At 47.4% G+C, this 23,812-nt stretch overlaps 6 protein-coding genes across 6 annotated transcripts; 2 read left to right on the top strand and 4 right to left on the bottom strand.

Annotated features, from left to right (window-relative positions):
- Positions 1-4,120: 4,120 nt before the first annotated feature.
- N7473_011167 (ankyrin repeat domain-containing protein) lies at positions 4,121-5,206 on the top strand (the record flags this gene model as incomplete). The annotated part of the gene is made up of 1 exon (XM_057157106.1): positions 4,121-5,206. The coding sequence occupies one exon, from the start codon at positions 4,121-4,123 to the stop codon at positions 5,204-5,206; it is 1,086 nt and encodes a 361-aa protein (XP_057004228.1).
- A 2,388-nt stretch (positions 5,207-7,594) lies between these two features.
- Positions 7,595-8,830, bottom strand: N7473_011168 (uncharacterized protein; the record flags this gene model as incomplete). Its single annotated transcript, XM_057157107.1, has 3 exons — positions 7,595-7,757; positions 7,805-8,492; positions 8,551-8,830. The coding sequence occupies 3 exons, from the start codon at positions 8,828-8,830 to the stop codon at positions 7,595-7,597; spliced, it is 1,131 nt and encodes a 376-aa protein (XP_057004229.1).
- A 490-nt stretch (positions 8,831-9,320) lies between these two features.
- N7473_011169 (SET domain-containing protein) lies at positions 9,321-10,229 on the bottom strand (the record flags this gene model as incomplete). Its single annotated transcript, XM_057157108.1, has 1 exon — positions 9,321-10,229. One exon carries the CDS (start codon positions 10,227-10,229, stop codon positions 9,321-9,323), a length of 909 nt encoding a protein of 302 aa, XP_057004230.1.
- Positions 10,230-10,704: 475 nt separating this feature from the next.
- On the bottom strand, positions 10,705-13,016 carry N7473_011170 (Kelch repeat-containing protein; the record flags this gene model as incomplete). The annotated part of the gene is made up of 8 exons (XM_057157109.1): positions 10,705-11,344; positions 11,437-11,856; positions 11,917-11,978; positions 12,035-12,503; positions 12,561-12,726; positions 12,787-12,827; positions 12,876-12,930; positions 12,992-13,016. The coding sequence occupies 8 exons, from the start codon at positions 13,014-13,016 to the stop codon at positions 10,705-10,707; spliced, it is 1,878 nt and encodes a 625-aa protein (XP_057004231.1).
- Positions 13,017-19,203: 6,187 nt separating this feature from the next.
- Positions 19,204-19,741, top strand: N7473_011171 (uncharacterized protein; the record flags this gene model as incomplete). The annotated part of the gene is made up of 2 exons (XM_057157110.1): positions 19,204-19,542; positions 19,598-19,741. 2 exons carry the CDS (start codon positions 19,204-19,206, stop codon positions 19,739-19,741), a joined length of 483 nt encoding a protein of 160 aa, XP_057004232.1.
- Positions 19,742-22,654: 2,913 nt separating this feature from the next.
- Positions 22,655-23,530, bottom strand: N7473_011172 (ankyrin repeat domain-containing protein; the record flags this gene model as incomplete). The annotated part of the gene is made up of 1 exon (XM_057157111.1): positions 22,655-23,530. The coding sequence occupies one exon, from the start codon at positions 23,528-23,530 to the stop codon at positions 22,655-22,657; it is 876 nt and encodes a 291-aa protein (XP_057004233.1).
- Positions 23,531-23,812: the final 282 nt, after the last annotated feature.

Consider the following 23,812-nt stretch of genomic DNA (forward strand, 5'->3'; position numbering starts at 1 on the left):
ACATAACGCTATAATGCAGTCAACATTACTATACAAGTAACTTCACGGAAAAAAGGATTTCACACGAAGCATAATTAAGATTGGCAACGCTCACAACCAAACCAGATGACGAACACTGTTTAGAATTTTCAGACATCGTCACACCTGATTTGGCGCTGAACAGTGAACGTGCCTGAAATATATTTCGATCAAGATCAGCACCTCGCTAACCCCTTCATCATGATGCCTTGGAACTTTCTGATCTGGAAAACCACATATATGCGAATTGAATATCACATACCTACGTCCTCAATAATCCAGAGTTGGGACAATTTCACATCTTGCCCATATACCCACATCATATGTTGAAGACCAGCGAGGTGGTAGCGCCTACTCGTCGCATTTCGGTCAATGGGAAGGGACTACCCGCCCCCCTCGGCTGGTATTTCGTATCATTACGTCCATAAACGCTACTTTTTATGCTATTGTCTATGTCGATTTCCCCTCAGCTCAAGCGCTTATTACCTCTTGAAAAGAAATGTATAGTATTATGTTCGATACGTACCTAGATTAGTTCTATTTCTTTCAAGTAGCTCTTTCGACTTTCAGTGTTTCCTTTGAGTGGGCACTAGCTGCAGGTTTTGAGAAATTGGCGATATACTGTATCGACCTCTTTTCAGTATGGAAGTAGACTCTTTATCTGACTATACTTCTTGTCGAAGACCGCTTTTAGAAGCAATCTCGGTTCATAAGACATAAAATGAACGATCCAACATCATTAGAGTTGGCCCTCTCCTAAAAGGTCTATTATTCCCGTATTATTCAATAATTGCAGTCCAAGCTATGCTCTCTCATCATGCGAGGGCTGCCCCTCGGAAGGCCTCAATGCTATGATACTAGAAGGGAGTAATTGACGTGAGTTGGAAGAATCACTGGTTTCCTCCATATTTCGTACAGGATCTTCCCATCTATGCGAGTAAGGCGTCCAGTGATTAAGACAACATTTCTCTACAAGACGAATCCGATTGAAAATAATGCTTCATCTGTAATAGATCACTTCGATGTCACAAAGCGCAAACTGTTCATTCCATATGATGATTGCGACTCAACAATATTTTTGCCTTTCATATGATTTGCTATGTTTATCTTGCGCGAGGATAGTCGGCTGGAAAAGTGAGCTTCTCGATAGGATTGAAGCCAGTTCGCGACAGATCACTCGAGAAGCGACCGTACGCACGGTTTCGTACTGCGAAACACCTAACATCAAGTGGTTGTGGTAGATGCGAGGAATGCGAAGCCACGTAGAGCTTTACTAATTTCGGAGCAAATTCGATCCAATTGAGGTCTAGGTGGCTATCGCGCCCGTCAAAGGTCATCTGCTGGTGTAGCTAGATACTGCTGATCTGCTGCCTTCTCGTCCCTTGATAGCCATCCTTTCCTTAAATTTGTTCCAGGCAAATGCCACCGCTGTCGTGGTAGCTGTATCCCAGCCAACCGGAAATCTGCTGAAAGATATCTGCGCCCACTTCCAATGGGCTGTGAAGCCTGAACTCTTCGTTTGGGTTTTCTCCAAAATTGCTGCAAATTCAAGATTTTGACTATGAAACATGGCTTTGAGTTAGAGCGTTGGAAACAAAAGCTCTCTGTTCTTTGGACGGACGGAAATTGGAGGCATGCAACAGTTGGAAGGGAGGATCATTTGCAACGTGAACAATAAGATATCCGTCCTGCCAAGTAAGGCAGATTGCCCATATATTTTCCGCCAAACTCATGCCGCGGTGGTGGCCAAATCCGTGGAGTCTATTTGTACCCGTTTGAGAACATTCCCAAATGCTGTTGCCTTTGATATTGATAAGATTAGCAAGAGAACTACGAGCCCCATTCACCGATTCGGCCAACAACACAAGAGGTATATGATCCATGCTATCTCGCACAATTTGCGTACAACCGACAGGGGCCTTCTGGCCTGGAGATGATTGTAGGCATTCGTCACTGCGCTGCGCTGATTTTTGTGACTGGCAGCCCGGCTTTTTATATTCATGGGCGTAATCTCCCATGTCTCCAAGATTAGGCATACAAGGCTACTGAACTCACCCTTGCCCAAGATCCTCCCTCTTAGTTGATAATTGATGGATGATGAGTATCGGTAATGCAAGCGAAAAATGGTCCTTGCTTATCTAGGGCGGCTAAGAGTATCTTCGGGTCTCCATGATAACCTGACCATGCTAGGATGGGCCGCGCTGTCCTTAACACGAGTCCGAGAATTGTCGCAGTGACACCATGTCTGACATTCGCTTGGTTACAGTATTTGCCCCCTGGTGAGGGTAGTCTGATTTACTGGAAATATCTGCTCTTATATTGAGGGTTCGGTAGAGGATTGAGTCGACTTGGCTGAGCCTGAACCACACAAAGATCGATATAATACGACGATATAATACGATGTTGAACGAGATACCAGGCAAACCTCTGGTGGCGAAAGGACAAGATGAAGTTGCTTGCGGAAATAGGTAGAGGGATTGGAGCAGAAAGCCACTGAGTCACACGGGGTTGGAAAAGACCAATAGGCAGTATGCTGATTCAATCAGTGAGCAAGTGCGAGCCAAATTTGGATGCCAGTACTGTATGTCCGTAACACTGGCTTACAATACGGTATAATCGTGACATCACCGTGACAAATTGTCGTAACACCTTTCGTAACAGATGGACTAGCTCGGTCACATGAAGTACCTAGGGCTGAACTTCAGAAACAAAGTTCGTACGCAACGGTAGGTACGCAACGGTAGGTAAACCTCAATACTAGTACAATAGCTCAATAATATAATTATATGTGTGAAAAGAGAATTAGATATTCTGGACCACTGTAACGAGGGGAAAAAGTTTATTCTATGCGGGTTGGCGCGTGATTGCGCAGCCACCTCCGATCAACACGATGTATTATTGATCTAAAAGTAGAAATCATTCGACTGGAGAGGCAGTGGATTTACATGGTAAAATATTTTTAATTGTGTTGCAGGTATCTTGCGGCATACCTCCGATAAAACCCTTCATTACTGCAAGGAATTCGTAGTTGTTCGTAGTTGGAGCATAAGAACACGAGAAATAAGATTAAGGCACTGTAGCAGACTTCAGTACTGTAGAGACTCTACTTGTGAGCGAAAGCGTAGACGTGAACCACAAGAATTGGAAAGCCGAGACCTCCTTGCATTTAGCAGGAAGATATGGTTACACTGACGTGGCTCAGATGATAATGGAAGTCGACAAGGTTGATATTAACCTGAAAAACGCAAATGATGAGACTCCTCTCTTCTTAGCGGCTTACTATGGGCAAACCTCTGTGGTTAAGCTATTGATAAACAGCAGGGACGTGGATATCAATGCAAAGGCAACGAACGACTTCACGCCTTTGTCGGTGGCGGCCTATCAGGGTCATCGAGAAGTGGTTAAATTGTTACTTGCCGTACGGAATATCAAGGTTGCGGAGGTAACCTTTCTGGCGATATCGCCCTCTCTCTGGCAGAACGCCGTGGGTGGGATGATATAGTACAGTTGTTGTTACAATATGATTGATAACTTTGAGCGCGATAGGAGAAATTTTCAATTTTGCTACAATATCTTAGAACTCAAACGACAACATTTATAGCGTATATACAAGAGCTTCCTGGGGGGTTGAGTCTTCTTGTAGGCCATCTTGGCCGAAGAAAGCATTTAGAGTTGCTCTGAAACTGCCCATTAAAGTTGCGAAATTTGGAAATGCTGAACTTTCCGGCGACAGCAATCATGCCGTGGAAGCATTGCAATCTAAGAATGCAGAATTTTACTATATTAAATTGGTGGACCGTGGCACATCTCATAGAGAGATTTACCTCTCAGGAAAGTCAGCGAGGACGGTAAGTGACAGTGGCGTCCGTTGTCACATTCCATTTTGGGAACGAGAAAGTGGTCTTTCAACCCCTAATCACATAATGCACCGATACCAAATATGAATAGAGCGTAAATTACATGTCCCCATAAGCAATGTATTGATAAGAATGCGACGGAATTGCTAAGGGAAATGAACTGACGACGTCTTGTTAGCCGCTCGATCTCCACAACTCTGACATCAACGAAGAGCATTTTCAAAGCCTCAAGACAGATCCAGAAAATGTGTCTGCTTAATTTGCCTTCCGAATTACTCCTCGTCGTTGCAGATTTCCTGGAGGCCGAAGGAAACATTAACTCATTAGCTCAAACCAACCACTATACTTACTCTCTACTAAATCCGTACTTATATCGACGCAATTCGCTGCGCTCTGGAAGTTCAGCTCTATTATGGGCAGCCCGACATGGTATCGAGGCGACAGCTCGAATGTGTTTGTCTGAAAGAGCAAATGTTGGGGCGATCGATGGCGTCGCCAGAACACCGTTGTCTCACGCTGCCGGGAACGGCCACGACCGGGTGGTGAGCCTGTTAATAGCAAATGGAAGGGTGGATATCGATGCAAAGGACGACTTCAACATCACACCGTTATCAGAAGCTGCGTTCGGTGGCCACGAAGGGGTGGTGAGGCTGTTACTAGCGACTGGGAAGGTGGATGTCAACGCAAAAGACTCGGAAGGCTGGAGTCCGTTGACTTGCGCTGCCCGAAAGGGCCACGAGGAAGTGGTGAGGCTATTGCTAGCTACTGAGGGGGTGAACATCGACGCAAAGGACTCGGAAGGCCGCAGTCCATTGTCTCACGCTGCCCGTAAGGGCCGCACGGGAGTGGTGAGGCTGTTCCTAGCGACTAGAGGGGTCAACGTCGACGCAAAGGACTCGGAAGGTCGCAGTCCATTGTCTCGCGCCGCCCGGAAGGGCCACGAGGAAGTGGTGAGGCTGTTACTAGCGACTGGAAGGGTGGATGTCAACGCAAAAGACTCGGAAGGTTGCAGACCATTGTCTTACGCCGCCCGGAAGGGCCACGAGGAAGTGGTGAGGCTATTGCTAGCGACTGAGGGGGTGAACATCGACGCAAAGGACTCGGAAGGCCGCAGTCCATTGTCTCACGCTGCCCGTAAGGGCCACGCGGGAGTGGTGAGGCTGTTACTAGCGACTGAGGGGGTCAACGTCGACGCAAAGGACTCGGAAGGTTTCAGTTCATTGTCTCGCGCTGCCCGGAATGGCCACGAAGCGGTAGTGGGGCTGTTACTAGCGACTGGATGGGTGAGACGGCTACGCGCCGTTATCGGGAGCTTCCTTGAGTGGATATGAGGCTGTGAAGCTTTTACCTGCGACCGGAAGGGTAGATATCAAATCTAGAGACTCTAGCTGCCGGACACCCTTGTTATAGGGAGGGAGGGAGGGCTATACGAGTTGGTGAAGCTGATGTTGGCGACCAGGCGAGTGGAGGCCAACCTACAGAACTCCGTCGTGAGTGGGGATAACGAAGTTGTCTCCTGCGACTAAGCGGGAGGGACGATCTGCGAGATGCTTCTGAGCGAGAGTGATGTGCTTAAGTTAGTAACTGTTCCTGACGTCGCTATACGCGGTCGCTTGAACCCGAATTCTATACGAGATCTCAGGACAGAGCTTCGTGAAATCCAAGATTAGGCCTACCCCTGGCACTGACCACCCTAAGCTATGCTTAGTTTCCGGCCAAATCGTCAACGGCTGAAATGTCCCGTTCTGCCGAAGAAATAGAATCCTCATTAGTTTGTTAAACAAAGTGCTGACTCAACTCACCATTCTAATGAAAAAAATATACATCTGTGTTTCCGGATTTGGAAAGCAATACCAGTTGGTACTGTACTATAGGCCTCATTACCGTGCGTTCCTAATCTTGAGAACGTTAGATCATTATCTCTGCACGAGCCCGATTTCTAAACAGGTGTTTGTTCTAAGCTTGAAATAATTTGTTCTCGTAGCAACTTTCCGGCACTCCTGCGATTCAATCCGTCCCTAATGAGGTAGCATGGCTTAGTCCTGGCCTGAGCTCTAACCTGCGGTTATTTAAAACCAAACTACATATCAAGATTGGCAAACTGGCAGATTTTCACATGTGTGTTACGGGACGTGGAGACAGAATACCCTACGGAAGACAATAGGGCCTTATAGTTGTACCGGAGAGAGCGGTCTACTATCTTTTGAGATGCCACACTTGATGTACGTATAAGTTACCGTGCCGAAGTATCGCAGAGATATTTTCTTCAGTAACCATGAAATATTCATCACCCTCAGCAGTAAGTTCGGAAAGTTCATCGGACGCTCAACTTGCCATCTGCTCTTTACTACGGCCGTATCGTTATAAAAAGGAGTCTAATGATCCTGGCTGCGACAACAGCGAACCTTGATCACTTAAACCCTATGAGATCGTCATTGTGTCACTCACATGTTGTACACACCTCAAGCAACTTTTTGCTCCATCCCAAAACAAAAGCCAAGCACAGGGTAACCGCTGTAGCAATAAAATGTACATATGATAGAAAGATCTCTAAAAATACGCGTCCGCCATGGGGTACTCATGTCGATTTATTGCTAGGTCTTTATTTGCATTTAGTCAGAAGTCTTTCCTCTACTTCAAATTGTAAATTGGAATTTATTTTCCTGTGGACTTGAAGGGAATACAGCCATGACTAGGACACCACCGAGCGGGCTAGGGACAGCTATTCTGTTACGGGTTGTAATTAATTTGGACGAATGAGCGCGGGTCTACATTTGGGGGAAGTAAATTTGACTCCAGAGGCTGCTGCTCTCGTATACTCTCGTTTCTCTATTTAGGGATCACGCTTCGACCACCGCCTGATGCTAATTTTGGATCTAAGTGACTGGAATTAGACACAATTCCCTTCGCGACAAACTTCTCTTTACCCTTCACCTTTGAAAGAGAAAGGAATATCCACAACTGCACAGAAAATTGAAGAGAATTAGGAAAGTCTGCACCTTTTCATACCTTCCTAAATCATCTGATACCGCCGCACCGTCTGTGGCGCCCGTTCCCTCTACGCGTATCTCCATCGACTCGGAAACGACCATGCGATGTCGACGCGACTCATTCAGGGCCAAAGCTATCCAAAAAAAAAAAAAAAAAAAAAAAAAAAGCGAGCGGAATCGGGTGCTTGAGGATCGTTTTCAGGCAAGTGAATCCGTCCTTGGTTTAACAGCGATTCCAACCAATCGAGTGATCAAGACAATAATTTACACAAAACACAATGCGCAATTTAAGATACGACAGTAAGCTCTTAATACTACTTTTGAGTCTGTGAGAAGTGCTCCAGTCACTAGTAGAAGACTGCACTTGTGTGGAGTGGGTGGCTTCGCAGGCAAGTTAGTGGGTCGAGTGTGATTTCTTGGATTGAATAAGCTTCAGTCACTCGACGATCAAGTACTTTGCTATACCCTAAGTATCGATCTAGCCCCCCTCTTATAAATCGAGATGGAGCCATAGCGAGCGAGCACTCCTCTCAGTGACTCCTCTCAGTCATTACGTCCCGGCAACCCGAAGAGCAGTAGAATTGTATCCCAATCTTCACCATATCTTAGAGGTGCATTTCACATTTCCGTTATCATAATGTTAGTAAAAATCTGGCAGCTACAAGAAGAGAGCCCAAAGTCCAGCACGGGCTTAACACGGGAGAACCATTTATCAACAGCGGCGTTGAACTAGGCAACATCTGTGAGGACTGGTGCGTCCCAGTTGCTCGGGCAGTTGCCATCTCCTTCGGTGCCATAGAAGATTGGTGTGCCATAGAAATATGTCCCGCAGAGGCGGACGACACTCTCGTTGAGGAAGGGACTGTCGTAATTGAGGCTGGATCCGCCATTCCTGACACTGTTTTAGAGGACTCGGTTTGTTTCATCCTTGTGGTCAACGCGGAAAGCAGAATCGCAGTTGATTTGGGGCTGTTTGACGTCAATTTGGTCGCTTTGAGAATGCTTGTCGAGGACTGGATGGCCGTCAAGGCGGTTTGGTTATGTAAACCGTCGCAATAGAACAAGAATTGCTGAAATTGTGGAAGGACAGTAGCGGAGTTGCGGGGCAAGTCAAAGGATGCTACGCAGGACTGGCATGCTCGAACAAGAGTGATAAATGCCGCGGCCGTAGGGCATAGATCAGTGGTTTTACCAGTAGACTCCGCTTCTAGCATCGCGTCATTGCATGGATCGTAGCATTTCCCAGGAATCCGCACCGACAATTCTCTCTTTGCATTCCCTGGTGGTCCTGGGAAGATGAAAATATCATAGTCCAAGCCAAATTCGTACGGGTTTAAGTTGAAATATCCTGGCGAGACTTCGAAGAAGCTGGCTTCACCCGTTGCGTCGGACGCTTTTCCGAACTGGGGGGTTAGCAGTGGCGGGCTTGGTACACACTGGTCGGGTGCGCAATAATAGGTGTCTGCGGGCGGGCCAGCCTCAAAATTGCACTCCCCGTCCGGTGTCTTCTTATCCGGCTGGCAGAGGTAGTGTGGCGGACAGCCCCACGTATAGTCAGTTGGCTGAGGGAATGGAGCGGTATATGTCGGGTTTTTGATGCGAGTCGGGCAAATCGAAAGAGAAAATTCTAGAATACGATGAGCCAAAATCAATGGGCCGGCACACGGGAGCGATGATGGACGTACGAGTCGGTTCTGAGGTAGTACTCCAGTTCGGATAGCTCACAGAAGTTGCTGGAAATGCGCTTCGCGTAGGCTCAGTTGTGAATGGGGGGGCCACGTTCACAGAGGTTGTTGAGACCTTATATTCCGTCAAGTGATCAGAGACTGTTAAAGCACATGTGCAGTCTGAAAAGGCTGTAGCTATCGACGTAGATGTGACGGTAACAACCTCTCCAGCAACAGAAACGTGTGGGCCATCAAAGAGGAGGAAAGAGGCCATGAAGAGCCTCGCCAGGAGAGCCATAGTGACGGTCTCTAAGATATTCCAGACATCTATAAATTCCACTTTGCCGGGAGATCTCTATTAAAGGATCCGTTGTGAGAACTGCCTGATGCGAAAGGCCACGAACGTGCGGCACTTGACCTTATGTAAAGATCTCGTAAGTTAATCCATCATGTATGAAGCAACGACTAATGGTTTAGCTCTAGCCTAGTTTCCTGTCGAAATATAGAGATAAAATTTGTAATGAGTTTACATTGAATGATGCGCTATGTGAGCAATACTTCACGCTGGTACTGAGTTTCACAATGTAGGCAATCTTTGGACAAGATTACACCAGTGGGTTTGAATTCCATAGAGCAAGCTGACTTTCGTCAAATTTCTACGCTGACGGTCGCAGGAAGTGCGCAAGTAGACGAGCATAGCGGAAGGCCCAAGCATGTAATCCTGCTTCACCTGAAAATCCATCTCAGTCTTGGGAAGTTCCAATTTTCTCGCGACTTTTTCGGTCTGCTCATTTAGTGCATCGTCGATGGCTTCCAACTTGTTTCCTTCGTTGGCAACCAGCCTCGTCCGATGACGTGCGGTCATTTGTCATCAGCGCGATGGTAGTAACAGACCAGGGAGGGGTTCCATGGCACGTTGCGCAAAGACAGTCTAGGTTTCCGTCACCAAAATAGTCGTCACAATAAAAAACAGTAATCTCTTCTCCGTTTTCGATATTGCGAAGAGCCTCTACGACCATTCTGCCGGACCTCACAGTGAACAGACGACAGTTTGGATTACAATCATGGTTGACAAACCGCGCAGGCCCTAGTAGTACGGATACGGATTTCTTGCCCGATTCGACTATACTGAAATCCTTCCCTGTTTGGCGTAGACAAGCCTCTTCCTTGTCACTCAGGCGGGCAGTAGTCCCTATGAGGTACTTGACAAACTCACCGGCTTTGATGGGCTTTCGGGCAAAAACGGCAGCTTCGAACCGCGTGTAATCGTACGCATTGATAAACTTAATTTCGAATGGACATTGTGGCCGAAACATACGGAAATATATGCGAAGGTGTCTCCTCAGCAATTGTTTCTCGGTGGGACTAAGAGTCCTTTCTGTCAATTTTTGAAGGCCGGGTAGACCGAACAGTTCTTGTTCAGTCTTGGCGAAATTCCCCTTCGCAATCAAAACATCGCGGATGATACGCGAGGCATCAGCAGCAGGAAAACCTCGGAGCGGTAAGTATTTAAGACTACTTTTGGTTGTTTTCAAAATGGGCTGATCGACGTTGGCTTGAGAATCAGGGCTCGGACACTTCAAGAACAGACTGTCAATTAATACCTCTATGGCAATGTCATCATTTCGGGCCAGCATTCTCTGCGTCAAGGTAGTGCGGGTTGCTCGTAGAGAGCGAGCGCGGGCTTTCGCGGCCATTTTTCTGTGGGTATTCCTTCCAGTAGACTGTCCCGGACGCGAGAGCAACTTTTTATTGAAGGACGCATTCGGTGCCAAAATTGGACAATCAATCAGACCAGTCCCCAATAAATAGGGCTTCGTGCCAAATATGGCAGTCTCGCCGGTGCCACGGGTAGACTTTTGTAACATGGGCCCTACACTGGGTGGAACAGAGCATGACTCTATCTACTGAGAACCATTAAAGTTCTATGGGGTGAGGAGTATCAAGCGTGTTTGTTACTCCGTAGAGCCAAGATGACGCACAGTGGATTCTCGAAACAGTTCACCTACGAACCGACTTCTTCAAATGAGGCTTCCTAACAATTATTATACAGTGGCTTTCTAGCACTCTGGCCATCACATACATGACCCGATATTCTCTTTTCACTTCCTCAAAATGCCACCGGGCAGAACATATATCCAAAATCGTTCCACGATGTCTCCCAGACTGTAGTTACTGTCGGGTCAGTGGCGAGCGCTTGCCGTCGCAGTCCTCGGCCTTCGCTCCGTCAGAAGGGTAGTCGTAAGCCTCACTGGAAAGCTCCACTAGCTTGTCATTACCTGGCGCCTCATATGACAAGTTGGCATCGCAATACATCTGAACTGGCGTCGCGGCAATGGAAAAATCATTCGAATTCCGGGAAGGAAGACAAGGAGCGGGTAGCTCGCTGATCATGTCGCTTAAAGTCCTGACCGGGCGTGTTGCCTCTGGCTCTATTGGATTCCCCTCAATCTCACCGGGGAGATATTGATTAGTTCCGGGGCAAAACTTGTGCACCCAGTGTCGTTTTCCAGGACTACATCGACACTGTCCGGGCCGGAGGTGGTGTTTCCGCTTGAGTAAGACCCATAGGATGATCGTGCAGGTGATTCCGGCTACAGGGATAACTGTGCCAACAGTAACAGGCACAATCCAGTGGGCTTCTTGGGCATCTGAATGGGGGGTAGTCGTGGAGCTGGAGCTGGTCGTGGCAACGGACGTGCTATATGGATACCAGGTGGCTATTGATTTTGTGTAAGTGGCACCGAATAGGGATTTCAACTGTGGATCTCCCCAAGAGGCGGGTGCTGTTTGAGTTGCTTTCCCCTTTGCCCTGTCAGTATTGCCCTATGTCAGCGAACCAAAGGCCTGCTTTTTCTTCATCATATGTATATAGATATGTCACTGGAATGGCTCTTGACTCACGTTCCCCCAATCTGCCTGGTCACAACGTTAGGCACACGATACTCCTCCACCGACTCTGGAGAGTATGTTGTCTGGAACTCTAAATCGTTGAGACTGAATGTCTGTAGGATTCCACCCTCGAGGCAGAATGACGGATCTTTGTATAGACCCCCGACGACCAGCATATGACTAGGTAGCACACCAAAGCATTGGTGACCACTACGGCCGTGCCTAGAAGTGCCATTGTAGGCTTTGATCCACACGAAGGACGGTAAAGAGAGAATATACACATCATCATATGGTGCGGATGTCGAATTCTGTCCGCTGTAGCCACCGTAGATGTAAATGTTGTGAGAACTCCCATCCGATGAAGACGCAAGAGTAGAACAAAAAGAGGCATGGCCGTTTGGTGGCACGTCGCCCGTCGTGTTTTGGAGATACCTTTCATTCAACCCTTTAGCTGTCTGGTGCCTTGTTCTATAGAGCGGTGATGAAACACACCATCTGTCTTGTGCAATGTCATACAACGCGATTTCTCGCATGAAGTTCGAGTCGAATTGAGACTGTGCGAGGTCAGTCAGATCTGATCCCCCCAACGGGGCAAGAGAGGTAATAGTACGTCTTGTTCTTGCTGGGACGAAGAAAGACCGGACGGAAAGAGATACTCTGGGGTCTTCACCCCACCAATGGCTACTAGAACCCCTTGCTCAGAGACTGGTACCCAGATAAGCTGCGCATCAGCTCGACTCATGATTGATTTGGGTAGCGTTGAGTTTCTCCAAACCTTCTGGTCTCCTACAGCTGTCAGGTTAAGCATGATCAGAGTGTCAGCTGTTGTGTTCGCAGAGGCATCATCTGATGTGATGGGACCCCATCCTTGTCCTCGCATACCCCCAAAGTAGAAGGCTAAATTCTCGCTGGGCACTGAGACTTGTCCGCCACTTGTGACGTATCGCGTTAAATCAGTTGGTAGCGATGAATTGAAGAAATACACCTCGTTTCCAGTGGACACGCCCTTGGAATATCGAAGCCCGAGCAGTTCCCTGGGCCCAGGGGTAGCCTGGCTATCTGTTGGTCTGGTCAGGCCTCTATTGCAGCGGAATTAGCGAAAGCGCTGAAAGACCGAAACACCTTGCCGAACTAACCCGTAGAGGATGATCTCCTGGTTGTTGCCAAACATTGCACCGCCTTCAAAGTTGGCTTGTTTGGTAACTGGGTTGGGTCCCCTGGAGAAAAGTCCAGATAGATTGGTTGTCTTCACATCGAACGAGTCAGCGAGAGGCAAGCTGAAGAACGTGCCCTCAGCGTTTCCTTCATGGGCCGATTAGCTTTGATTGGCCTCATCTTTTCATCCAGCGTTCCAGAGCTTACCATCACTCTCAGGAACATCGATAGTTCCATCAGAATACCCACTGGGTTGGGTTAGTGATGCTACAAGGGACGAAGGGGTAACAACCGACCTTTGCCACCACAAGGAACCACCGTTCAGGATGATGGTTTGCTGGAGTTGAAAGGCTTTAGGTGATCAGTACTAGACAAGGGGATAGTTCCCGGTTTGGAGTGAGCCGAGGCGTACCGCAAAATTGGTTCCAGTTGCACATTGTAATGTTAACCTGGGTCTTCCAAGATTCTGCAGCGACAAGCAAATGACAAAGAATCAGATGAACCACCGGCCATGGTGATAGACGAATACGCGGCATTGAGGGTGGGATGGACGGGCGAAATGTTGGCATTTTATGGATCTAGCAATGCATTTTATACAATTGAGCTAGACGTGCGGTTTGTTACTATAACGAAATGTTACATGAACCACGGCCAACTCGTCCAACACAGGCTGAAGGAACTGATAACCTCGTCGCCTGTAAGTAAGCTCTTCCTACCGCAACCAATTGATCCAAGTACGGTCAACTGGTCTGAACCGAAAGATTGGCGTACCCTTTGATTTCTCAATACAATCGGTAATATATACAGCAGTGTTTGCCCTCCTCATTAAGCCTGTTTGACGTGTTCGGTTTAGCCTCCATATTCCTAATTGCTTGCGTAGATGGTTTTAACTAAGAAGGTGGCGAATTCCGTGAATTATGGAAATTCTGGAACTGTCCATTAGGGGAAAGCAGAAGTGTGTAGCCATTCAGTCCAAAGTCTGCGGTAGCCATTTAGCGGCTCGGCCCACGTACCGGTGGACGGCCACCTAGGAGGTCGGGCGGATAGTCAGTGCTGCCAGAATTACTAGGAAAATGTTTAGTTGAGGAGTATAACGTAGACGAGTTTGCTATTCTCGATAAAAAAAGATCCGAGTGTCTTTTGACTAGCCGCCAACCCACATTCTCACCATCTGCTGGACATTATACGCAGGGCTGAAGTGGACTTGATTGATTCAATTATCTAAAAAAAAAAGGCAGGGATGGTGAAAGTGAAATAGACGGAAAAGCAAGCCGTAATTCACGGAATCCATCCAATACCGCTCAGCCACTTATCGCCGATCCGAGGCTCTCGCCCTTTTGCGTAGTCGCCGTCATTGGAAGTCCTATGTTACGCGTTATCACGTGTTCTTCCACAAGGATACTGCTGATCCGAGCGTAGTGCGACGCCATGAGTGCTACAACCCCATGATTAAAAGACAGCGTTAAGCGGTTAACATAACGACTTTATTGAACAGGACTCGTCTAACTGACTTCCCTAATAGAACGCATCTTGCGATCCCACCGTCCATTTAGAGTCGCTTGGAGAATTCAGTCGCAAACCACATATTTCTCACAGGAACGCCACACGCGGCCGCAACGTTTCCCTCGCACGGTCACAAAGGCGTTTTGCCGGATCCACCGCTACGGAGATCAAGGGCATGAAAAGTCAGTACATGACATACCTTTGCCGCGAAGCTTGCAATCAGCTTTCTGTTCTAGATCCAGTCTGGGTATATTTCTGATGGTCACGAAGGCCTGGACTAAGTTGGCCCTCGTTACAGTATTTTTGTACAGAATTGTAGTATCCTCTGAAATATTAGGTGATTTTATATACTGGAAAAGTGGATAGCACCTATCCCAATTGTCCTGGCGAAGTTAGTGCTCTTTTCGGCTAAAAAGAATGCAGCCGACGGAGATCCCGAACAAGCGAATATAACATTTTTAACAGCAACGGCCTCTTGGAGAAGCAGGTCAATATAGATTTACCGTAGCTGGCCGGATAGGTAAGGTAGGCATTGACCGTCTCGACCTACCCACCGAAATTTTCCCGAAGGTGCTCCTTGACCGTTGTTAATATGTACTCAAAAAGGATACAAAAACGGGAGGCGGGTGAAAAGTGCCCCCCATACATTTCTGCACCTGCTAACAAGATTTAGCTAGGTTAGGGGAATATAATTATTTCCACTCATATCGCATTTCCAGTCCAAGAACATCTGGCTGTTGCGGACTGATAAAACATCAGAACTGAAATGAATGAAAATTCCGTCGCTATTAGTAAAGACAAGAGAAAGGGTGGTGGTATCTTACTCGTCGCTGCCGCCCCCTCCCCCGCGCGGGCAGAATCCTTATAAAATACCTTACAGAATCTAGGCGGTATTTCATCCGACTATACTCCGTAGAGCTAGCTGAAAGAAGGAGCCAAGCGATCGGAAGGTGGGACTTCAAGAAGGCGCTCAGCCAAACTAGGAAGGAGTCTGTCTACATGGTGCGCTATGTGGACTTCGGGCGAAGCTTCTGGCTCCTGTACCACTCGATTGTTTGCCGAACATCTTAACTAGGAATAACAATCAACTTTTGTACCATGGGGCTTGGGTACTATGGTGCAGGTTCACACAATCTGACTGGGGAGTATATCTCCCATAGCATATCAGATTATGTTGAAGCTAAAGGAGATCAGATATAGTAGATAGGCCAGATTATCAAGCTCGATAAAAAAGGCCATAGACACTACTGTATTGAGCCGATCCCCGAGGCCCCGTCGATCTAGCGCGTCTCCACCAAAGGGGGGACCGCGGCTCAAGCAGCTGCAGGGTCTATGGATGGTTCATGCAAGGCACATACTGTAGCTAACGTAATTCCCGGCCGATCTGGACACCCGCCCGAGCTGGACGCCCCAAAACACCATATTAAACGCGATAAATTACAACACCATATCTAGGCAACTGTGGATATCTTGGATAATGAATTAAATTAGTGTATTCTAGATAGTATTCCTAGCTAGCTGGCGCAGTATTGAAAATTAATTCTTAAGTAGTTGTAGAGAGATATATATTCTCGCCTTCATTGTCTAAACTACCTTATATTTTATGGTACAGTGACGGAATAATTCTCTAAAGGGTTTATAACCTGACTATGTTGTTCCAGATGCTTAGAAGATGCTTAGAAAAGCGTTCCTCCTAAATTCCAACCAAATGTTTTGCTGGTTGAATGATAGAGGGATAAAAATATGGCATTTAATATGGCGTTTTGGGGTGTCCAGATCGGCCGGGAATTACGTTAGTTAGCTAAGCGTCTGCTGAGTCATGGATTCAAATTGTTGGTGGGGGAGAAGGAGGGTAAGATAGAAACAGCTTTATCTCCGGAAGAAAACTGGACCCTCCCTTCCTTTCCTCTCTCTCTTTCTCGCGGCCTCTCTCTATTGGTGTAATAATGGGTGTAATAATTCATGCGAAAGGTCATTTTCGCCGGCTCCGGAGTCTCCAAGCCACCAAGTCTAAAAGTGGAAGGTACACATAGGCGCGTCCATATTTGGATCGCCCCAACTATGCCTTTCTAATTGACGCGCAGACTGTGGGGGAGCGTCAATTGTATACTGTCCTAGACGACGATCATTTCTGGCAAATCACGCGTTGACGGGCATGCCATCATGAAATCTACTGTGCTGAATCAGGCATGCCTTTTTTGGGAGACGAGGCGATGAGGTAGGTTATAAACAGACGTTGGGCAAACCATTGATGAGCCACTTAAAAAGACGGTTCACCTGGAAACATGCCATAACGTCCGATCTACCATGGTGAGACTACTCCGTACACCCACGCCCTTCAAGCCGTTAGTGGCGGCGATGCGGGAGAAATCGCATCCACTCGGCTTTTCTCCGAACGTGTTCTCGACGCTCTCGCCAGTTTAAGGGGTGCCTAATAATGAATCTAAAAGCCTCTCTGTCATTTTCATGCGCAAAATTTCATTTTAGCAGATGTACACCGTACACCGTACATAGAAATGTCATGGGTTGACGCCAATTACGACGGGATTTGGTATTAATCCCTTGGCATTTCGTACGTCAAACCTTCTCGGTAGTAGGAATATTAATATTCCCAGAGGCGTAAGCCGCAAATAAATTCCAGCTCCCCGCGACGATCCTAATTTTATTTATTCATTACTGGCCAATGAAATGAGCGTCCGTTTGTTTTTCTCGCTTCTTCTTTTTCTAATTAATCACAAGAGCGAATCAGGGGAAAGAGAAAAGAGAGACCGTAGCTGCAAGCCGACTAGCGCGGTGGTTATGGTCCCACCCTCCATTCGAATTTTCCCGGGTCATCTTTTGACAATAAGAAGAGAATATCGCCACAAATACAAACGGAACACGGAGTGGGCCTTTAAGGAACTACCGGATTGAAAACCTACATTCACCTGCTCATCATAAAGCCTGAATTAAAAAAAGAGGAGCAGCAATGCAAGATGCGCCTCTGGTAAAGCCGTTGATCTCGAGATCAAGACGGTAGTCTAGACTCGATCGATCATACACCCTGGCTCCGCAAATGACCCCACTTGGTATACTAATATAGGTTCGTGTCGTTCCTGAAAGGGAGGAGCCCCAAAGCTCCTTCGCGCCGATCCAAGAATCCTAGGAGCCATATCTAATTGCGAGGATGTTCTCGGGCTTGGCCTCGGTTCGTCTGCCCTCTACGAGTAACCGTAGATTCCAACTATTAGTCAGCTACGATCTTGCGTTGTTTGCGAAACGGGGGTGGATCATTCAAGCGCCGCAGCTCTGACAATTTGGCGTCGTCCTTTTCTAGAGGCTTGTGTTTTAGCGTACTTGGTGTACGTACTTTTGGCGATCTGCGAGGATCTACGGCCGGTCCAGTTCTCGCTGAGGCTAGGAGGGGAAAAAAGGATCAAGCACGGGCCGCCATTTGCCCATAAAGCGATGGTGGGGTTTTGGGGGGGGGTGGGTGTGTCGTGCTTCGAAATACGGTCCACCCCCGTAGCGCCTAGCCGTAGCATTTCAAGTCCGGCCCGAAAGGGGTAGCGGGATGGCCCTGAACCTTAGTATCCTCGCGAGCTATCACCCACCCTCTGTATGGAGGTGCTAGAAAAGCGCCCCTCCAAGGCCGTTCAGCCCCGCTGACGGCCTGCCTTTTTATTTGCTTTGCTGTTACATCGCACCACCAGGTGGATTGGTTCCAGTGGAGCACTGGGCTGGGGGGCCGAGGGTTAGGAGGGGGAGGGAAAAGAAGAGCATCGTCCGCCCTGTTTTCCCCCTAGGCTACCCACCCTACATCCGATCGGCATCGCTGGACTGTAGCTCCGTACACATTCTAAAGTATGTTATTTTTCATACAATTTGACGGATTCTGCTTGCCTCATATATACAGACAGGAGATAGGGGAAGCTGGCCAGGTTTTATCTGACGGAGCTCCGGTGAAGTGGTGCTCAAAAGAGTGCAAGGCAATCCGCCACTCTGCCAAATTCGCTACTCTGCCATCTTGATCCCAGCTTGCTAGCTAGACCGACGGCGCCCCAATCAGAGCTAGTGAGACTTTGGCGACTACGCATGATAGTGCTCCGGCGGGGCCGTTAACGCAGCCGTGCACAGCTCTCCAAATGCATGGTCGATCTCTTAATCACTGCCCATCAGTTTTTTATAATTGACTGTCAGCTTACAGCTGCGTATATTCAGAATGCCCAGACCAGCTTCATCCTGAACGATTTATGCTTCGCTTCATGATATCACGCAGGTTAAGTCCGAAGCCGCTAGTAACATTAAGCAAACGCAAACAAGCAGCATCGCAACTCGGCCCACTCAAGTCTCAGGATGTATGCTTTCTAAGAAAGATGTAAGAAAGAAGTGAGCGGGTCTGGACTGCAGATTAGTTCTTGTCAGTTCCTGAGTAGGCCCGTCTGGTCTCGTGAACTCCTCTTTGCCGCGAATCCCCGGCCAATGTTGGAGCCCGTTGTGGGTATCTTACGGCGGAAGATTTGCCACAACCGTCTGTGGCCATTTGGACGTCAGAGGTGGTCCGCCGGCGCAGATCCAGTCGTGCCTCACATGCTTGAGTTCACAGCATCATGTTCACGTTTCTTAACGCAATTACTCTCCTACCACCGCCTGCCACCCTCTACGGGCTGATTTCCGCTTCCAATCCCTTGCTCGGTGCTATCAACTTAAGGTATGGCGGGGTGAAGATGACGTGCAGCAGATGATAACAACCGCAAGGCAAACACGGGCCTATACTATCCAATATGTCGTACCTTTGTCCAGAACTTCCGCGATGCGCTAAGAGCTTAGTCCAAAAGCGAGCGATTGTCCCTATACTCATTTGGATCAACGTTTGGCCCGCTAGTGCCCATCAGTCAGTTGTAGCGCCGTGATGCCCTGGTCTGTCTGTCGCTTGCGCCGTTTCACTCATCATCCCTGTCTTAGAGCTAATGCACGGGGGTACGCTAAAGCGCCTGTTTAATGAGCCAACTGTGCCATTGAGAGCGTTTCGCTTTTTGCCGGAACGGAGTATAGGCTTCAGGTAGTCACTATAAAGAGCATTAAAATCCTGCATTTCTTGGTTCTTTCGCAATATCCCTCAGTTCTCTTTGAAACCTCATAATGATCGAAACACCCCAGGCAGGCGCCCCATGCACTCCTTCTAGCTCTCGGCAGGCTCGTTGCGAGCAGGCTGATGACATGGACACACAGGCTCCACAGCAACAGCCATCTCCACCGCCATACCCCCATGAGGCAATCCGTGACCAGTCCATGGATGATGGGCGGCCATCAAACCCCCCATTCCAGTCTATGCAGAACATGCAGAATATTCAAAACATGCAGAATATGCACAACATGTTTGATCCTTATTTTGAATATCCCTCAGCGTCGCAGGAGTCCGATCCCATCATATCAGGCGTCGAGAACGTATTCTATCAGGCCTTTGCACAGTTCTTTTATGTAAGTGACTATCCCTTTGGAAAAGTTCACTGCAGAGATTCTGACCCGTAAAAAGGCTCGTTTTATACAAAATATGGCGACAATCGACGGCAGAGCGAACGTTGTCTACTATTTCACCGAAATTCTCCGACATCAATTTCCGAATCCAAGCCCTGCTGGTAGTAACAATCACTTTATGGCCAACCAGGAGATGAGTTGAACTCTCACATCAAGGTGCAAACACCGAAAGGGAATCGTGGATGCAAATTTCCCAGGGAGATGGGGAAATCGCCGTCACATTTCGTGTAAATAAGTATTGCGAACACTATTAAGTCATTGTTATGAAGTTCATCGTGACACCGTTCGCGGTAAAAGCGTTATCGTTGTTTATAGAAGACTGTTGCGCTTCACTGTGTTCAACAACCTATATATTACTCTATTCAGTCTAATTTCACATTTTTCCTGTTCGATAGAAAAGGCTAGCGTGCAAGGATCAGTATCGTGCTACCCAGCTGAACAGAATAATCATCGAGCCAACCGTCCCTTACCAAGCTCTACTCCAGGGGAGAGCTGAATCGGTCAACAAGTAAAGTAAGGGGATTTTGATCACTTTCCAAACTGCAGAAGTCAGGAACCTCATCTGGAATGTTCAGGCAGCCGGAAATCAATCTACAGAGGCGGACGTTTCAAAGGACGGAAGGAGAATAAGCCGTTTGAGGAAATTTGGGACTTGACGTCAGTGGAACATGTCCTTTGCTTGGTAGAGCTTGATTCGCGTTTCCTGAAAGCTATAACCAACTTCCCCTTTCAAGCTCGTTGTAGTGGGTGACCAGGTGACAATCCAACGGCGTCTTTCCTCTTGAAAAGACTTTCTCTTAAAGAGCTTGACAAACCTTCCATTCCCGGTAGTTCGCAATCACTGTACGAAATCTTTCACTCATAGTGTTCTGCGTCGAGCCTGGGCTGATGGAAATGAAATCTGTTTAACCCGGTAGGGGTAGGGTCGCCCAACTTCCCGTGGATTTTCCTAACGATAAAAATCTCTTCGTTAAATCGATTATTTTAGTAAAAATTAGTGAATTGTCGCTTTTGCAAACAGAAATTTTCGAATACTTAAAACGCGCTAATACGAGCTTTATAAGAGCACAATGGTTTTTTTTGCCTATAATTTGATCAGATTACGAGAGTACTTTTACTCATAACGTAATTATAAAAATACAAATACTTGAAGTCATAAGCGGTTGCCGTTTAAGATTAGTATTCATTTTGCGGTTAAAAGATTATTCGAAATAGAAAATTCGTGGTGCTCTTTACGGTGTAATAACTCAATTAATTTATAAAGATATTTATTCAAGTTGCTACTACGAACATGAAATAGTATATAGCTTCTGGAGCCTCTATTTCTCTGAAATTACATTTCTAATTATACACAACTATAAATACTGTCTTAATATCACGAGTAGCCTTGTGAAAGTTGTACGATTTTCACACTCTAGTATCTATACTGCAAGTTGTACTTTTGTCGTTAATTATATGGCTCATAAGGAGATAACATGCTATGATAATATATACTTTACAAAATAAATCGCAACTGGTACCAGCACCAATACGGTGGACGCTGATTTCTAAAAATATCTTCATGTAAATATGGACATTTATTGCTCGAGAAATTACTCTCTGTGTAGTCTGTTTTAAAGTGAAGTAGAAAGAAGCATGAGGTCTCTATAACGCATGAATGACAAAAAATCACGATTCAATGGGATTCAAAGGGCTAAATTTCGCCGTTGTCCCAGCTCGGATTATTGGACTCCACTTTGATAGTGCTAGGTAATAGTCAAGAGTAGATGGCAAGATGAATGTCCGAGGCGTTTGAGGTACTGACTGCTAGGAGTAATGAATATTTTCTGGTCATTGAGAGAAGCGCTTCTGCAGAATTTCAGCATGGTTACTCCGGTCCCAACGGTATGTATACTTTAAGTTACAGGTACAGTAGCGACCGTTATTTCCTTCCATATCGGGAAACATAAAGACACTGTTTAAAACCCCAATCACGTAATATGCTAAACCCAATATGGATCTCATGTATATTATCGATTTTGTATATACATCGTAATTCTACCTGGTATTGTACTGTACCTATCTGTATGAATACAAGTCTCGAGGGCCAGAAGCATGGACGACTGGCTCCATGCAAATCGAGCAAACTAAGTGACCGTTGGCAATCTGTCAACTTCCCCCTCCATCCCTCAGTTGCATTCACTGCAGAGGGTCTGGCGCTGCCCTGGGTGTCCATGTCGGGTCAAGTTGATAGGCAAGGCTTGACAGTAAGGTTTGTTTCGTGATCACCATCACTTATCGTCATGTGGCGGCTTCGGGTCTTTATTGGGCGTCAGGCATTCCTGGATAACCGCTTACAGCTCTAGGCTACCCCTCCCCCAGCGATAATTTGCGATGACCCATAGCTCTTTCGGTGACGATACCGATTAACCCCGGATGGTCGACCCATGGGAAGAATATTGGCAGTATTCCCCCGCTCCTGGTAACTTAGGTAGCACACCCCGCAACCTTGTACCCCCCTAGCCTTGCCCCGTATCGTGCCACGGATGAGTCACAGTAACTCCCTGTGAGCCTTCTCCTGGTCCTTCGTGAGGGCGCCCCGTAACATCAACGGCCTATTGGGCTGCCACCACCACTTTAAGCAGAAGACAGCTACTATGACTTACAAATAGCTATAGTTAGAGAATGATCATTACACTTGAACCTCAGTCTAGGGTCTCAACTTAGCAAGAGGTCAGCGTAAATAAAATCATCCATCTTTCCTTTTGACTGTAGTTGTCCGTGATGCCCATTATATTATTGTCACTGGATTGTCTACTGAAGTAGCTGGGCTATAGCCGTATGTCATTCTCAATCGCAATGGTCAATGCCGTCCGGGCCTGGTCGTTTTTGGCATCCATATCAACGTGCGCAATGTCTAGCAATCGTTCACGACGGTTTCGTGGCCCCCTTTCGGGGCCCACAGTAGTGCTGTTTGGCCATACTCGTTGTCTGGTATTCGCATCCGCCTCCCCGATCTCCAGTAATAGTCCAACTACTAATTCGTGCCCCCACTTAGCAGCCAATAACAGGGGAGTTATGCTTTGGAGTCTTTCGGCTGGACATCGACGCGGCTGGACTGAAGCAATAATTCTACCACGGCGGCATGTCCTTTCCACGCAGCCAAATGCAACAGGGTGCGGTCAGTGCAGTCTCTGGCGTTCAAGTCAATCTGTTTCGTTCCAACTAGTAGCGGTACAACAGTCTCCTGCCTATAAAGTGAGGCCCATGCAAGTGCTGTCCGACCGAACTGGCGGTCGCGGGGATTGACCTCAACAGAGCCAGTTGCCAGCAGCATCGCCACCACAACCGCATCACCCTTTCCGGCCGCCCAGGAGAATAGAGTACGGCTATGCGGACCTTCTGAGTTCGCATTCACCTGGCCAGTCTCAAGCAGTAGCTTCACGACTGCCAAATGCCCTTTAAATGCCGCCACAAATGAAGGTGATAGACCTGCGGAGTCTTTCGTCTCCACATCCACCCTTTCATCCGCAAGTAACAATCTCACCATGTCTTCACTCCCTTTAGCGGCCGCGAACGACAGCGGAGTCCATCGGCGAGAATCTGAGCTTCTTGCATTGATATTCTCTCCCCCATTCTGCAATAAGAGCACGGCCATCGGTACATCTCCTTTATGCGCTGCCCAGCATAGCGGTGTCAGACCCCAGCTGCCCATCGCAGTCATATTGGCTCCGTGACGGAGACTGAGGTGTGCCGTGGTCTTCTGCCTATATTGAGCCGCCCAGATGAGAGCTGAGCTTTCCGAAACTTGCACATTGCGCTGGTAGAGGAATGCATTCAGCCAGTCGTAGTTCAATCTGTTAGTTTGGGCTAAGGACTTGATATCGGCTTCTCTCTCGAGGAATGACGCGATGAGCTGAACCAGCTCTACCGGAAGAGAAATTAGCGACATTGAGGAGAACAGGTCGGACCATGGATATGGATTGTTGTATCTGAGTCATCTCGAAAAGGGACAGCGTGAACGACGTTGTGGTGGTTGGGGTTATTATTTTTGGACATGTAACAGTACATGACTATACAGTTTTATACTTTCATCATTGGTACAATATAAACCTGGAACAAGATTTAAAATGCCCTGAAACGAGGAACGAGTGAAGGGTTTATACTACCCCGCGCGAGTTGCCCGCAAAGTTTTGGTGTGTTTATACCGTAAAATCACGCGAATTCTCGCCGC

Source organism: Penicillium subrubescens (assembly GCF_028828155.1).
Source record: "Penicillium subrubescens strain IBT 31985 chromosome Unknown utg000009l_segment0_segment0, whole genome shotgun sequence".
In the NCBI taxonomy this organism is placed as follows: Eukaryota; Fungi; Ascomycota; class Eurotiomycetes; order Eurotiales; family Aspergillaceae; genus Penicillium; species Penicillium subrubescens.